At 36.3% G+C, this 14,354-nt stretch overlaps 2 protein-coding genes and 1 long non-coding RNA gene across 3 annotated transcripts; 2 read left to right on the top strand and 1 right to left on the bottom strand.

Annotated features, from left to right (window-relative positions):
- Positions 1 to 895: 895 nt before the first annotated feature.
- LOC130990425 (uncharacterized) lies at positions 896 to 1,804 on the top strand. The gene has a single exon (XM_057914659.1). It carries the CDS (start codon positions 896 to 898, stop codon positions 1,802 to 1,804), a length of 909 nt encoding a protein of 302 aa, XP_057770642.1.
- An 812-nt stretch (positions 1,805 to 2,616) lies between these two features.
- On the top strand, positions 2,617 to 5,206 carry LOC130988325 (uncharacterized). Its single transcript, XR_009090049.1, has 3 exons — positions 2,617 to 2,980; positions 4,243 to 4,323; positions 4,831 to 5,206. It is a non-coding gene; the product is annotated as an uncharacterized LOC130988325 (long non-coding RNA).
- A 2,239-nt stretch (positions 5,207 to 7,445) lies between these two features.
- On the bottom strand, positions 7,446 to 11,672 carry LOC130988324 (protein arginine N-methyltransferase PRMT10). The gene is made up of 7 exons (XM_057912140.1): positions 11,413 to 11,672; positions 10,760 to 10,952; positions 10,539 to 10,644; positions 9,478 to 9,667; positions 8,626 to 8,811; positions 8,459 to 8,542; positions 7,446 to 8,035 (listed from the first exon to the last, which is right to left on the bottom strand). Exons 1-7 carry the CDS (start codon positions 11,668 to 11,670, stop codon positions 7,859 to 7,861), a joined length of 1,194 nt encoding a protein of 397 aa, XP_057768123.1. The 5' UTR covers positions 11,671 to 11,672; the 3' UTR covers positions 7,446 to 7,858.
- Positions 11,673 to 14,354: the final 2,682 nt, after the last annotated feature.

The following is a 14,354-nucleotide window of genomic DNA, read 5'->3' as shown; positions in this document are numbered from 1 at the left end:
ATAGAACATGCTAAGATTGAATATGCACTGAGATGGAACATGCACTATGATTGAACATGCATTGAGATGAACATGTATTGAGACTGAACATGCATAGAGACGGGACACGCATTGAGACTGAACATGCACTGAGACTGAACATGCATTGAAACGGAGCATGTAATAAAGCTATAAACGTATTGAGACTGAACATGCATTGAGACAGAATATACATGTTGAGACTGAACATGCAATAAGAATGAATGTGTTTTAAGATTGAATGCATTGATATGAATTGTGACTGAACATACACTGAAGCGGATCATGTATGGAGACGTCCGTACACTGAAACGCAACATGTATGGAACCTTAACATATATTGAGACTAAACATGAATTTGCGATTGAAAATATTTTTATAAGACTATGTGCTAACTTGATTTGACTAAGGAAATGTTGCATAACTGCATGATATGCAATTTATTACCATGAGATGATTCAACCACTATGTGTTATTACAAGTTTTAGTTAGGTTATGAACCTAGAAAGGATATGATGACAGACTATAGTCGCTTAGTGAACTGATGAAGGATATCTTTAGATTTTTATGATAAGAGGATTTTAGAGGACATGAACAAACTAGAAATAGAAAGGACTATACATTGAAAGCACTGAACATAGACAGAGAGAACATAGAAAGTATAGAATGACAAGAACATAGAAAGATGATCAAGGAAGGGTAAACCATAGAAAGTCAGAATACGAAAGTTAGAATATCAAAGCACGATACATGAAAGGATGACTTGAAGACAACCAACGATCGATTCAGACAATAGAAGGATCCTTATGTCACCAGTATCAAAAAATTTTATTAGAAAGAATGAAGAAGGAGTCCAACATTATTAATTGAATGCAGAATGGCTGGAGAAGGAGAAAGAGGACCTAACCCTGAAGGACATGCGCCACGAATTATACCAGAGCGTAGTGTGGAAGAAAGGTTTCGCAAGCATAATCCACCAACTTTTGATGGCCTCGGTAATCCTCTGGATGCCGAGAGATGGGTAAGAGCTACTGAAAGGATACTCAACCACGTTGGCTGTGGGGATAGGGAGAAACTCACATGCGCAATTTTTCAACTCGTTGATGAGGCTGAATTCTGGTGGGAATCGGTGCGACGAACCTTGACCCCTGAGCAATGGGAGGTGTACACATGGAATGATTTTAAAGAAAGATTATATGAAAAGTATATCCCCGGGTGCTGTAGGAAGAAGAAACAGGATGAGTTTTGGAATTTACGACAAGGAAGTATGACGGTCACTGAGTACGACCGAATGTTTAACCAGCTTTCGCGATATGCTCCACATCTAGTTGACACAGATGAGAAATGTGCAGAAAAGTTTCGACAAGGTCTGCGGCTTGAGATAGCCGTTCCACTAGCAAGTCAGGGAGCGTTAACATATGCTCAATCTTTGAGCAGGGCCCTAAACATCGAAGCAATACTACCAAAAGAAAAAGAGAATGTGTTAGCACAAGCACCGACCCAAGACTATGGAAAAATGAATCGTAAATGGGAAGACGGAAATGAAGGAAACCCAGGAAAAAGAAAGCAACCATGGAGAGGAAATCGGCAACAACAGCAAGGACATGCGGAAGGAAAGCCGTTATGTCCAACATGTCAGAAAAATCACTATGGTGAATGTAAGAGATGTTCCAACGACTGCTTTAGGTGCAAACAACCAGGGCATTTCGCTAGAGACTGTCCAAACAATAATGAGAACATGAGAATTCCACAACCTCATAACTTTGCCCCTCAAAGACCAAATTAGGTACCAATTGGCAATGAACGACCAAATCAGAGACAACCTGCACGTGCTAGGGCTTATGCTCTTAACCAACAACAAGCAGCTCAAGCACCTGAAGATTTAGAAGGTACAATCATCATAAATTGACGTATATGCTCTAACATCAAGAGCTTCATACTTTTAACTCTACATGCATGTTAAATGTTAAGTTTAAAGCCTATGGTGGTGGAAGCTTTCGAGATGATATATAGAGAATGATAAGGAAGCATGACACGTTAGTCATATTGGGATTCAGAAAATAAGAAGAGAATGATGGACATATTCGATCGAAAGATCAAAACTTTATGGGGCAAGCGGAATTATTCTGCCTTTATAGAATCACTACGAACGAGAAAGTATGTGTAGACTAGAAGTCGAGGTTACTAGCCAGGATATACCAAATTTCGAGGACGAAATTATTTTTAGAGGGGAAGGATGTAACACCCCGATTTTTCCAAATAGGATTTCTCGAGAATACCTGAACTTAGAATATTATTTAGGTGAATTCTCGCCCGGATAAAATTTTTATTGATAAAAAAAGGGCATTTCTTTTCATGAAAGATTTTATTAAATTTTACCAAAAGAGATTAAATGCAAATACGTGACTATGTGAATTTATTTCATATCAACACCAGACGAGCTCAAAGGAAATGGTCTTACATTTTATTTTTCATTTACTTTTAATTTGAGTTGGGCCTAAATAGAACTATTATACTAACTAGATTGGGCATATTTTTTTAAGATTGTCTATATACTTTTCAGGCCCATTTTTATATGTGTATACCAGCCCACATATTAGTGTAAATTGATTTTATTTATTTAATTTGTTTTTGGTGAGTGATTAACGTATTGTATTCTCATTAAATCACCAAATCTGCTCAGCCATGTTTCACTCTGCAATTCACCACATTGTGAACCAATCACTTTACATGCATCTCCAATCCACCACATTTTGAACCAATCACCTTACATGCATTTTTCTCTCATGGAATAAATCTGCCAAAACTCAAGATTTGATCATTCACAGCAAATACTATTATCATCACCTTCTCTTCCCTCTCCAAAAATCCATTCAAATCACAAGTATCCCTTCAAGAAAGTTCTGTTCCAGAAATCAAAAATCTGATACTCCATACATCACAAAGACAAAGAACACAGTCTGTAAGTATATATATTTCTCAAGTGTATTGCCCATTTCATAAGAAAAGATTGAATTTTTGCATAAGAAAAAGACTGAATTTTGCATAAGAAAATTTTACAATTTTTCCTTCACCTTTTCAAGAAATTAGAAGGTTAGAATGAGATAGGGGTTTTGAGGTGATTTTGGGGAGGGGTGTTGGCCGGCGGTTTTAGCCGGAGAAGCAGAGCAGCATCGGCTGCTCGGCGTAGCAGGAGGAGGCGGCGCCGGCGCTGCTGCTGCTGTTGTGCTGTTGTCGGACGGAGCGAGGGCGCCGGCGGTGCCAGATCGGGAAGAAAGGAGAGGCAGCGGCGCTGCATGTTTGGCAGCAGCCCGCCGGCCGCTCGCGGCCGAGGCAGGCGGAGCCTGAAGCGCGGCGGCGCAGCTGGTGGCTCACCGGAGTTTGAAGGGAGAGGGGGCGGCGGCAGATTGAGAGGGAGAATCGGAGGTGGTGGTGGCGAGGACGGCGCGGCGGTCCTTCGGGGTGCTGCTGCTCGCCCGGCCGAGAGGAAGAAAGAAGAGGAGGCGGCAGCTGCTGCCGTGCTGCTGTCGACGCGGCGCCGGCGGTGGCTTCCCCTGCCGTCGACGGAGAAGAGGGAGAGAGAGAGAGGAGAAGAGAGATGGCTGGGAGAAGAGAGAGAAGTCAGAGGAGAGAGAGAGGGGCAGGCTGCCGGCCTCCGTCGGGCGGCGCCGCCGTCCGGCGGCGGCGGCAGTAGCGTGAAGAGGGAGAAAGGGAAAGGGAGAGGGTGCGTGTGGTGTGTGTGTGTGCGTCTGTGTGCGTGTGTTTGTGGGTGTGTGTGTGTGTGATTTTCTTTTAATAAAGGAAATGAGTTGTGGGCAAGGGCTTTAATATTGGGCTATTAATATTTTGGGCTTATATTTTAATTCAAGATGGATTTGATTTAATAAGAGTATTGGGCTGCATTTTTATTTTAGATGTTGGGCTGATTTAATTTTTGTTAAATCATGCTTTGCTTAAAATTATTTAGTTAAGTCCTTAATCAATTGATTTATTAATAAGACTATTTATTTTATTAAGTGTGATTATTTACTTTATGTGATTTCGAAATATGATATGAAATTGCGTAGTGAATAATGCAATAAAAATATTTTGATAATTTCGATTTTTAAGATTTTCAATTGAGTTTTGAAAATCCGGGCGTAGAATATTAAGATTTTAGCAGCTTTGTAGAATTGTTAGCTCGTACGATATTTTGCGACCTATTAAGATTAGATTATCTTGTAGGTCCACTTGTTAGAAGGTTTTAGCACTGGTTTTACAAGAAGAGAATTGTGCAAATTTTATCTACAGGCTTGTCCTATCAAGGTGGGTTTTATTTTCCAAAGTATGCTTTGAGTTATTGAACTCTACTTGTATTATGCAAATGCAAATGAATATCCATGTTAAAATGTTTCTTATATCTCTATTGTTTAAAGTGCTCCTATGTTATCTAACGATCGGGTCCTAGCCGGCGTAGCGATTGGATCGCCCCGGTTAGGATTGTGTACACACAAGGGGGTATTGTGGGCTGCTCCCATTTGCCTCAGACTGTCAGACTTGGGTTGCTCCCATTTCTGAAACATGCATGGTAGTGGACCTCTGTGGGCTGCTCCCACATGTTCACATTATAGGTGAAGCACCAATAGAGAAAAGACTGGAAATGGATCCACAAATTTATTTTAAGTATGCATGGAATGCTTTCAAATATTTCTATGTTATACTGTTCATAGCATGGATTATTCTTTTAAATGGATTTTCAAATGTTTTCAAATGGCTAAACCCACTGAGTATATTAGTACTCAGCCCTGCAATTGTTTTCAAAACCTTTTGCAGGTTGAGCGGCAGGTGGTGTCGTGCGAGGCTGAGGGAGGATGTTGCTGTAGTTTCGTATAATATTTTCCGCTGCCATAATATTCACTTAGGTGGATATCTTTTGAGAATGACTCTTTAAATATTCTTAGCCTAATTTTATGAACTCTTTTGGCAATCGCATTACTAGCAATTGAACCTCGCTTATATGTACGTCTAGTATGAAGTGATATCTTGTTGTCTCAGACCTCCGAACTTTTGATCCTGGTTGGGAAAATTTCTATCCTAATTGTTGTACTTATTATCCTTCAATTGTGGCACTCCTTTATTAACAATGTATTACCCGAGTCTAAGAACATATCAACCATTTTATTCTAACAAAGTCTAGCAATCCCATTAAGTAGCCGTTTCTTATTCTCCCGGGAGTCGGGCTGTTACACATTGTAACACTTTGTGCCTCTGACGTGATTTAATACCATCTTAAGTTGATACATTTTCTTATTTAACGAAGGAATATGAAAAATGCTTTTTATGGCAAAATCTTTTTCTCGATTTATCTATTTAACTACGTTAATTTAAATTTGATCTATTTTTTAATTGCTATTGTAATCACAATTGTAAAATCGAAAAGCTAATACAACGATTTAAAATAACAATTGAAAATTTTAATTAAGAAATTTTTGTTGTTAATTATGATACTAATCATTAATTATATTTCTCATATCAATGTATATATAATATTATATAGATTTTTTAATGGATCGAATTTAATTCAAGGTGAAAATTGAATATTGGTGGTATTTTAGGAAAATTTATTTTCTTATGACAGAGTAGTTAATTAATTTGAATGAGTGTGAATAAAAAAATTTAATATTTTGGAGGACAAATTATTTAGCAGATGTTTATGAATAATGGCTACATGAAAGATAAGCTAGTCTGTTTTATATTTCAAATAATCATATATTAGGTATTAAAAGAAACATACAATCATTATTGAAAGAATCACACTTGATATATATGATTCGATTTATATGCGAAATACATAAAATTGGTCTATGTATACATATATATATATATATATATATATAATGTTTATTTAGATATTTTAATGGATGGAGTTTGATTAGAGGTGGAGACTTATTAGAGATTTAGAAAAAATAAAAATAGATTTTTTAATGGATGGAGTTTATAATGTAAAAATTGATTAGAAATGTATAAATAAATAAGAATGAATGAGAATTGAGGAACATTAGAATGAAGTGATTATACGATGCCACGTAGGATATGATTTATTTTGCTATAATGTAAAAAATGATTAGAAATATATAAATAAATAGGAATGAATGAGAATTGAGGAAAATTAGAATGGAGTGATTATACGATGCCACATAGAACAAGATTTATTTTGGTATAATATATATGATGATGTGGTATATAGAATCAGAGCTTAATAATGATTTTTTTTATAAATCACATAAATAAATAAATAAAAATTAAAAATCAAACGACAATGGACTCAAACATAGGACATCAGTCCTTGCACATTAACTAATATTATTCCCGTGCGATGCACGATGATACCTATTTAATTAAAATAGTAAAAGAAATTAGTCCATCCGTCTTATCTTTTTGTATCCACTTTTAGTAGTAAATACTACTAAAAGTGGATACAAAAAGCTATTTACTACTAAAAGTGGATACAAAAAGTTGGAACGGAGGGAGTATATTTTTAGAATATTATATTTAAAAAATAAAATTATATAAATTACTTATATTTTTAAATAAAATAGCTCTAATAAAGGATAGCAGCATTAAAATGAAGATGAAACCATTTTATAGTTTGAGGCTTATCAAATAATTGACTAAGATCTTGACGAAACCTTTTTATCTAATGATTATTATTATCTATTTAAAATTTCCATCAAAATATATAGATATTTTTCTTTCAAATTTTCTATTAGTCTTGAAAGAGTTTTTGGAACTTTTAATTACTTTTTACTTATTTGGATTTCACAACATTTTTTTTTGAGGCGTTAATTGACTGTAAATCCACAAATTATTAGTGAATTTTGGTTTGCATTTCATTAAATTGCATAAACATTAAAAAGAAATGCAAATCATATTTTTTTGTTTGTATTAGCATATCATTTAAATTTACTGAAATTGCATACATTTTATTTTGAAAAAATTATGAAAATGTGATAAATTATATCAATAGAAAAAATTATAACAAACAAATATCTGTATAATCTAGAGTAGACGAAATGAATAAAAAAAATTATATCCATAAATAGTAAGGTGATTTTTGACTGGAAAATATAAATTACTATTTTTGAAAGTGGTCGTGCTTATATATATAATATAGAAAATTATCTATATAGTTTCTAAAAATTACAATAAAAAAAAATTAATTCTAAAAATAGTAAAGTGATTTTGGCGGGAAAATATAACTTAGTATTTATGTTAATGGTTGAGCTTTTATATATATATAGATATAGATAGATATATGCTAGTCACAAATAAGTATTACTATTATTGTCGAACTATATGAAAATAAACTTGTTACATAGATAGAAGTGTGAGTGCGCACACACACACACACACACACACACACACAGACATCAGCATAAACCTTGAGCTTGAGGTGAAATGTCTTCATGTAGTAATAACACTAACCAAAAAGTCCGAGTAACAACAGAAAATGGCTCATTTGGACAGATAACAATTGTTTAAATAGAGAGGCAAAAAGCGCCCCTTTTACTTGGGAGATGCTACATACGACTATTTCGTGAAATCAGACTCATACCGTTTTACTCTCGAAGTGGTTCCAGTATCAGCCAAACTCGCACCGTAGAACGTGCAGTACGTTGAGCCTTTCGAGTCCAATACCACTTACCCTTCCTGCATCTCCTTAGTAAAGTCTTACAGGAACAGCAACATATCACAGAGCCGAAGATGGAAGGTGAAAAGGGACCTCGTCAAAATTTTAAGCCACGAACATCTGAGTGAGATCATATCGATGTACGAGGAGCTGACTGTTTAATCTTACAGCTCACTCGATGTAAAACTTCTTTTGTATTGTAGGAACCGGTTTTCCAGATGACTGTTTAATCTCACAGCTCAGGTCAACTTCCATCAACCGGTGATTTACCTTGGAGCGAGTCATTGAGAAATGAATTTTCAACTCGTCACCAGATTGAACATTACGAGGAGGATGCAGTAGGAACACCTGCAGTAATGCAAAGGTAGTGTTAATTCCACAAATGTGAGTGAACAATATCCAAGGATTCAGAAAAGAATTATCACATTTACTTGAACTTTACAGGTAAGAAAACAACTGAACAAAGTGAATTAACATATCACTTTCCACCGTATTTGCTTGAATCTTCAACGTATCATGCAAGATTATTAAATTAATCAGAGCAGAAGGTCAACCTAGATCAGATGCCTAGGGGGGCATTTACTTTGAGTGATTGGATGAATAGATAAACCCTTAGGGGCGTTTGAAGGATAAGATGGTCAAACATTTTCAAAATTAATTAATCCATCAAAGTAAATTGTATATTAGCACCTAAAAGCTTACTGACAATAACTAAGTTAATTCTTGGCACATTTATTTTACAAGACGAGGAAGAAATTAACTGCTACCAACCTGCTGGCCCCAATGCGTGCCAAGATCTTCATCTGGGGCAGTTGTCAACTCAATCTCCTTTTGAGCAGGACTCTTATCGCTACCCTATGTAAACAATTGAACCAGGAAAAATTACTCAAAAGTGTTATACTACACCAATGCTTAAAATCAGTAATATCAAAACTCACTCGAAAATGGACATCAAACCATCCACCAAAGCCGCATAATCTTGCATTTTCTTCTGTGATGGATGAAGAAATACTTGCACGAACGTCACGTATATCATCAACAGTAACTGTCAAGCAGTCAATCTCCTTGATAATCACAGGTGTACCAATAATTTGGTTTGGATGAAGGTTGTTCCAGAGTGATGTCTAGAAAATTTGATTGCAGTAAACATTAGTCGCATAAGGAGACTTTGCAGAAAATAATCATATATAGTATAGATTCAAACTAAATAAATGTGATTCAGAATAAAGACCGCATGCCAAAGATGACAAGAACTCAAACAAAAAAAAGTTATACAATAGCAGAACAAAATATGTTGAAAATTCAAACAGGACAAACAAGAACTATTAATAATTGCAAATTCAAAACCAAGCGATAAAAATGTAAACAATATTGAACCCAAAAGATTGCTTGCTATTAATACAATGGGGGATGCTAGCAGAACTAGTAGTACGTACAACAGTCAACATATTCTAATGTTTACATACTAAAAAAAATGATGGAAATGTAAACAAAGATCATATTGAACCCAAAAAACTGCTTACTGCAGAACATTGTGTCAAAGCTCAACAGTTTTATAAATAAAACAAAAAAGGGTGAAGATTGCAGGAAAGGGACCATGTCTCATAAACTACTGTTTCTACTAGTCTTTCTGGTGTTTTGTTTACTTTTCCATCTTCACCAGCCTCAAAACCAACTATTGTTCTCTTTACTACTTTACCACCTAGCACTATCATGCTGGAACTTTGAATATGTGATTTTAAAGGTTCTTTGGGGTTAGATTAAAATGATTTATAAATTATGACACCAACCTGCAAATAATATTTCTTTTGTTCTTCATCAAATGGTTTTGTTAGTGCACTCATGTCTACGCCATAAAAAGCTTCCGTCTCCTTAATAAAACCAGACCAATCCGCCATTGATCCATCATAATCTCTCATTTTCTGATCAACCAACCCTGACCTGATAGGTGACATCCAGATTCGGGCATGGCTGGGATACCTGTGAGATTGGAGCTTGGTATCAATAACTGGCAATATCATCAAACATTAAAGTAACTAAATCAGCAATTTAACATTTTATTAATGGAATGATCAACTCGCAGATGTATTGGTAATCACATGTAAACAACACTGGAATATTATCTAAGATACTAGGTGCTCTAGCATAAATGGAAACTAAATATTCCTGTTACTTCTTTAAACCCCTACAAATTTAAGTAATTGCTCTCGAGCCCATCAAGGGAGAAGTTGAGAGAAATATTGATGTTTGGCGGAGGTAGCCCTGATCTTGGCAATGAGTAAAGCGTGTAGGAAACCCCTAGATGTGTTGGTAAGGTCGGTAAAGATTTCCAAGAAAAAGAGATTGTTAGACAACAATGCTATGGGCATCAGTTGTATCCTTGCAATCACGGTGGTTCTGGATATGTTCATCTTAATAGAATGTACAGTAGTTCCGCCCTGCCCAGGTCTGACAAAGAACCAAATGTTTAGAGCTATCATTTGAGAACCCCAAGAAATTCAGAGTATGAAGCAGGCATTCTCAAATACATCAGAACTTGTGGTCTCACTTTAGAGCTGTGGAGACAGGAGCAAGACCTACTCGGGGATAATCAAGTGGTCTTGTGTTAAAATCAAAATATGCAGAATTCACATATCCAAAGAGCAGTTTCCACCATTAGAATAATATAGACTCAGAATATAGGGAAATATAATACAGTTGTCGTATCTCTTTTCATATTTGGAGTAATCACATTGAAGCTTAACAACAGAATGCAAGCTGCTAACTAGATATCTAAATGATTTTTGCATGAATAACAGGAAAGGCAAGAAGCAAAAGAGTGCAAATTTACTCATCAAGAAAGAGTACTAACATGACACCATCGGGCTTCAACCAGCGATCCCGCGCACAGAGTACTGAGTCCAACATTGATTCACGTAAAAGAAAGTATCCCATCCATTCTGAAATTATTACATCAACTACACACAGAACATAAGAAATTTTCTCAGAAGCAGAAAAAAGATGCAAAATTCATTTGTGAATTAGAGAAAAAGGCAAAAAAAAAATAGTGATGATTATGAATAAGCAGGAAACCTTTTTCCGGTAGGACAATGTCCTCCATCGATCCCTCAATCACTTCAACTACATCCTGGAGCTTGTTAGCTTTGATAAGTTCACGCGCATGTTCCGACATCTTTGTGGCTTCTACTGCGTAGACTTTCCTTGCACCAGCTTGTGCAGACCAAATAGCCAGAATTCCGCTCCCCGTTCCTACATCCAACACAACCTAGTCCGTGTGCAAACAAACTCAGTCCATAACCTCTCAAATTTCCATCAGAATAATAATGAAACAGAGAGATTGCAATAAGTATATTTACATTTTATGTAGTCCTTGTGCATTCTTCTTCACATGCATACAAGAACTTAACTTTTCCTCAAAATCTATCCACGTGCTAATTTTTCTCCATTATAGATAACAATGCCAATTAACAATATACAAAGATACAAATAGTGCACCTCTCTGCATAAATTCAGGAAACTTTAAAGCATCAACCGGAATTGCTATCAATTTGCAGTACTAAAACCTCACCACATACAGCTCATCTCATGCAAACAATATTTAAAAAAAAAAAAAAACGAGCTATATGAAGCAAAATTTCGACGAAAAATATCAAAACAGCATTTCCGAACATAAATAAAAGCAAGAAAACATAGAGATTTCAACATCCTTAGGAAAAAATGTATACCTTCCCCTTAAAATGGTGCTTGTTCTCGAAAACGGCGTTGTAGTAGGCGTCCATCCGAACGCGGTCGCAGAGCATCTCTTTCTGGTGGTAGAGGAAGCCATATGTGCAGAAATAGTTGGCAAAATCCACGCCCTTGTCTACGACGCCGTTCGCGGCGGCGCTGCTTCCCATTTTTAATTTACGCGGTAGCGCTGTCTGCGGATTGGTATCGAGGGAGAAAGTGCGAACACAAAAATCGGTTCTTGCACTAGGGCACATGTCAAAACAGTGCCTATTTATAGGTGAGCTCTTTGGACCGTTGCATCAAAACCGATCCGGTTCAGTTCATAGATCAGACTTGGCCCGGTTAGGTCTTGTTTCAATGAAAGTGAAATTAATGTTCTTGAGATATGTGTTTGTGAGGATTTAGTGGTAAAGTGGTTTAAGATTCGAATTCATCGTTATATGATCCTTCGAAAATTTATGTATTCAATTAAAACATAAGTTAAAACATAAGTTCGATGCGAATTAGAGGCAATATCCTATTCCAATCAAAATCATACTCTTTAATCTTTACGTTTATGCAAAAAAAAAAATTAAGAGAGAGTGATACGAATTTAAAAAAAAAAAGTTGTTCAGTTTATTAAAAACGGCAAAAATATGTTATAGTAATAGTCCTAAAATAGAAAAGAAATTTTTTTATGGATGTTCCAAAAAGAAAAAATATGAAGTTCTTTCATGGATGAAAATAATATAATTTGAGAATTATAGTCGTACGAATAAAATTACGTATAAAAATAGTAACATTTCGTCCAAAATATCTTTATAGTCGCAAAATATGCGTAGCAATGTATTTGAACTATTACACACTTTTCCAGTTTTCCTATTAGGACATCCACACCCAAGAGCTCTGGTCCATAATCCTTAAGAGTCATTTCCCCACATTGAGGCTCTCTATTTTCGGGCTCTTTAATTTTATTTTTTTATTTTACCTTTATTTTAAATGTATTTATAAATTAAACTAAATATTAAATTTAACAACAAAAATTTCATTAAAATTAAATCCTACATCAATTAAAAATAAAAGTCACAATAATAAAAATTTACCATCCTCGTTGACGATGAATTTCTGCAATCAAATTTTGGTGAAATGTCAACTCTATTGAATTCATTATCGACATATCCTTGCTCATAAAGATGAAGTTGGCGAGGTCCCGTTGCATCTAGCTGAAAACATCCATGTCTTTAACCATGTTTGCATGATCGCGCCGGCTCTTTCGACTTGCTCCCCTTCGACCAAGGACTCAACCTTCTTCTCTTTTTCATTGTCTCTTTTCGCCGCCTTTTGGACTCTAAACCTTGTTGTAATGCTCAACTTGTATGAAGTTATTGTGTAAGCTCCATCGAAGCCCTTTGAACGCTTGGTGAAGTGGACATCTTCGCTGGTGGTAATGGCGGATATAGAGTGGGACAGTGGGGGTACGGTTATATCCCCCAAATGTTATTTATTTTTAGTAGTATTATATATGTATTCAAATATTGTTTAATTTATTTTAGTATCCCCAACGAGTTGAGCAGCCATTTCTTATATGATTATATTTTATTTGGGCTTCGAGCCCAAGTTAGTTAATGGGATGCAAAGGAAACTTGCGCCGATGGGCCCTGAGCTTAAATTATGGGAAAAGAGAGAGTTCGGGCATGTGAAGAAAAGGTGTGCAAAGATGCGAGAGGATTTGGCGGATTTGCAGAAACCTCATAGAGATCCTTTTACAAAAGAGCAGCAAAAGAATCTTGAGAATGAGCTTAATAATATGCTCAAGAAGGAAGAGATTAACTGGAAACAAAGATCAAGGGTCGAGTGGATAGCCGAAGGTGACAGAAATACGGGTTTTTTTCACATAGTTGCAGAGGGCCGAAAAAAGAGAAATCATATCCGTGAAGTAAAAAGAGCTGATGACACAGTGACAAGAAAAAACAATGAGATGGATGAGGTGTTCAGAGATCATTTTCAGTCACTCTTCAAGGCCGGAGAAGTCCATAACCCTGCTGAGGTGCTCCATTCCGTTGAACCCGTGGTCAACGAAGATATGAATGAAATTTTAACTGCCACCTATACCCAGGAGGAAATCGTTCAGGCTCTCAAACAAATGCCCCCCCAGGGCCCCTGGGCCTGACGGTATGCCGATTATTTTCTATTCTTCTTGTTGGTCTACGGTGAAACATGATGTTATTCCTATGGTTCTTAGTGTCCTTAATAATGGTGCTTGCCCTCGTCCGATAAACTCCTCTTTCATTTGTCTCATCCAAAAAAAAAAGAAATGCTCTATCCCGGCTGATTTTCGCCCTATTAGTTTATGCAATGTCATCTATAAAATTGTTTCTAAAGTCATAGCGAATAGGTTAAAGCTTGTGTTGCCTTCCATTGTCAATGAGAGTCAGTCTGCTTTTGTTCCAGGTCGTCATATTACGGATAATGCTCTACTTGCTTTCGAAAATTTTCCATATGATGAAACTTAACAAAGCAAAGACTTATGGTGTTTTCGCTTTCAAGCTTGATATGGCAAAAGCTTACGATAGGGTTGAGTGAGAGTCTATGATGCATCGGTTGGGGTTTCATTTTTCGGTGGTTGATTTGATTATGAGGTGTCTCTATTGTTTCTTTTCGTGTTTTGGTTAACGGTTTTCCAGGTGATCAGTTTGAGCCGAGGCGTGGTCTAAGACAGGGCGATCCCCTATCACCATTTCTTTTTCTTCTCTGTGCTGAAGCTCTTTCTGGATTGCTTAGACAGGCTGAAACTCAAAGTTTGGTTCATGGTGCTAGGCTCTGTCGTACGGCACCCAAAGTTAGTCACTTACTCTTTGTCGATGATTGCATAATTTTTGGCAGAGCTAACAAGGCTGAAGTTGGGGTGATTCGAGACATTATTGGCTGCTATGAAGGGGTTTCTAGCCAAAAGGTTAAC

This window comes from Salvia miltiorrhiza, chromosome 6 (assembly GCF_028751815.1).
Source record: "Salvia miltiorrhiza cultivar Shanhuang (shh) chromosome 6, IMPLAD_Smil_shh, whole genome shotgun sequence".
NCBI classification, from domain to species: domain Eukaryota; kingdom Viridiplantae; phylum Streptophyta; class Magnoliopsida; order Lamiales; family Lamiaceae; genus Salvia; species Salvia miltiorrhiza.
This window is presented reverse-complemented; position numbering and strand designations above follow the sequence as displayed.

Bases quoted from the DNA above. Each gene is read 5' to 3' on its own strand.
- LOC130988324 (XM_057912140.1), bottom strand. From the start codon at position 11,670: ATGTGCCCTAGTGCAAGAACCGATTTTTGTGTTCGCACTTTCTCCCTC. The intron at 10,953-11,412 runs GTATACATTTTT...CACACGGACTAG, and splicing joins AGCACCATTTTAAGGGGAAG to GTTGTGTTGGATGTAGGAAC. The intron at 8,036-8,458 runs GTTGGTAGCAGT...GCATTACTGCAG, and splicing joins GCACGCATTGGGGCCAGCAG to GTGTTCCTACTGCATCCTCC.
- LOC130990425 (XM_057914659.1), top strand. From the start codon at position 896: ATGGCTGGAGAAGGAGAAAGAGGACCTAACCCTGAAGGACATGCGCCA.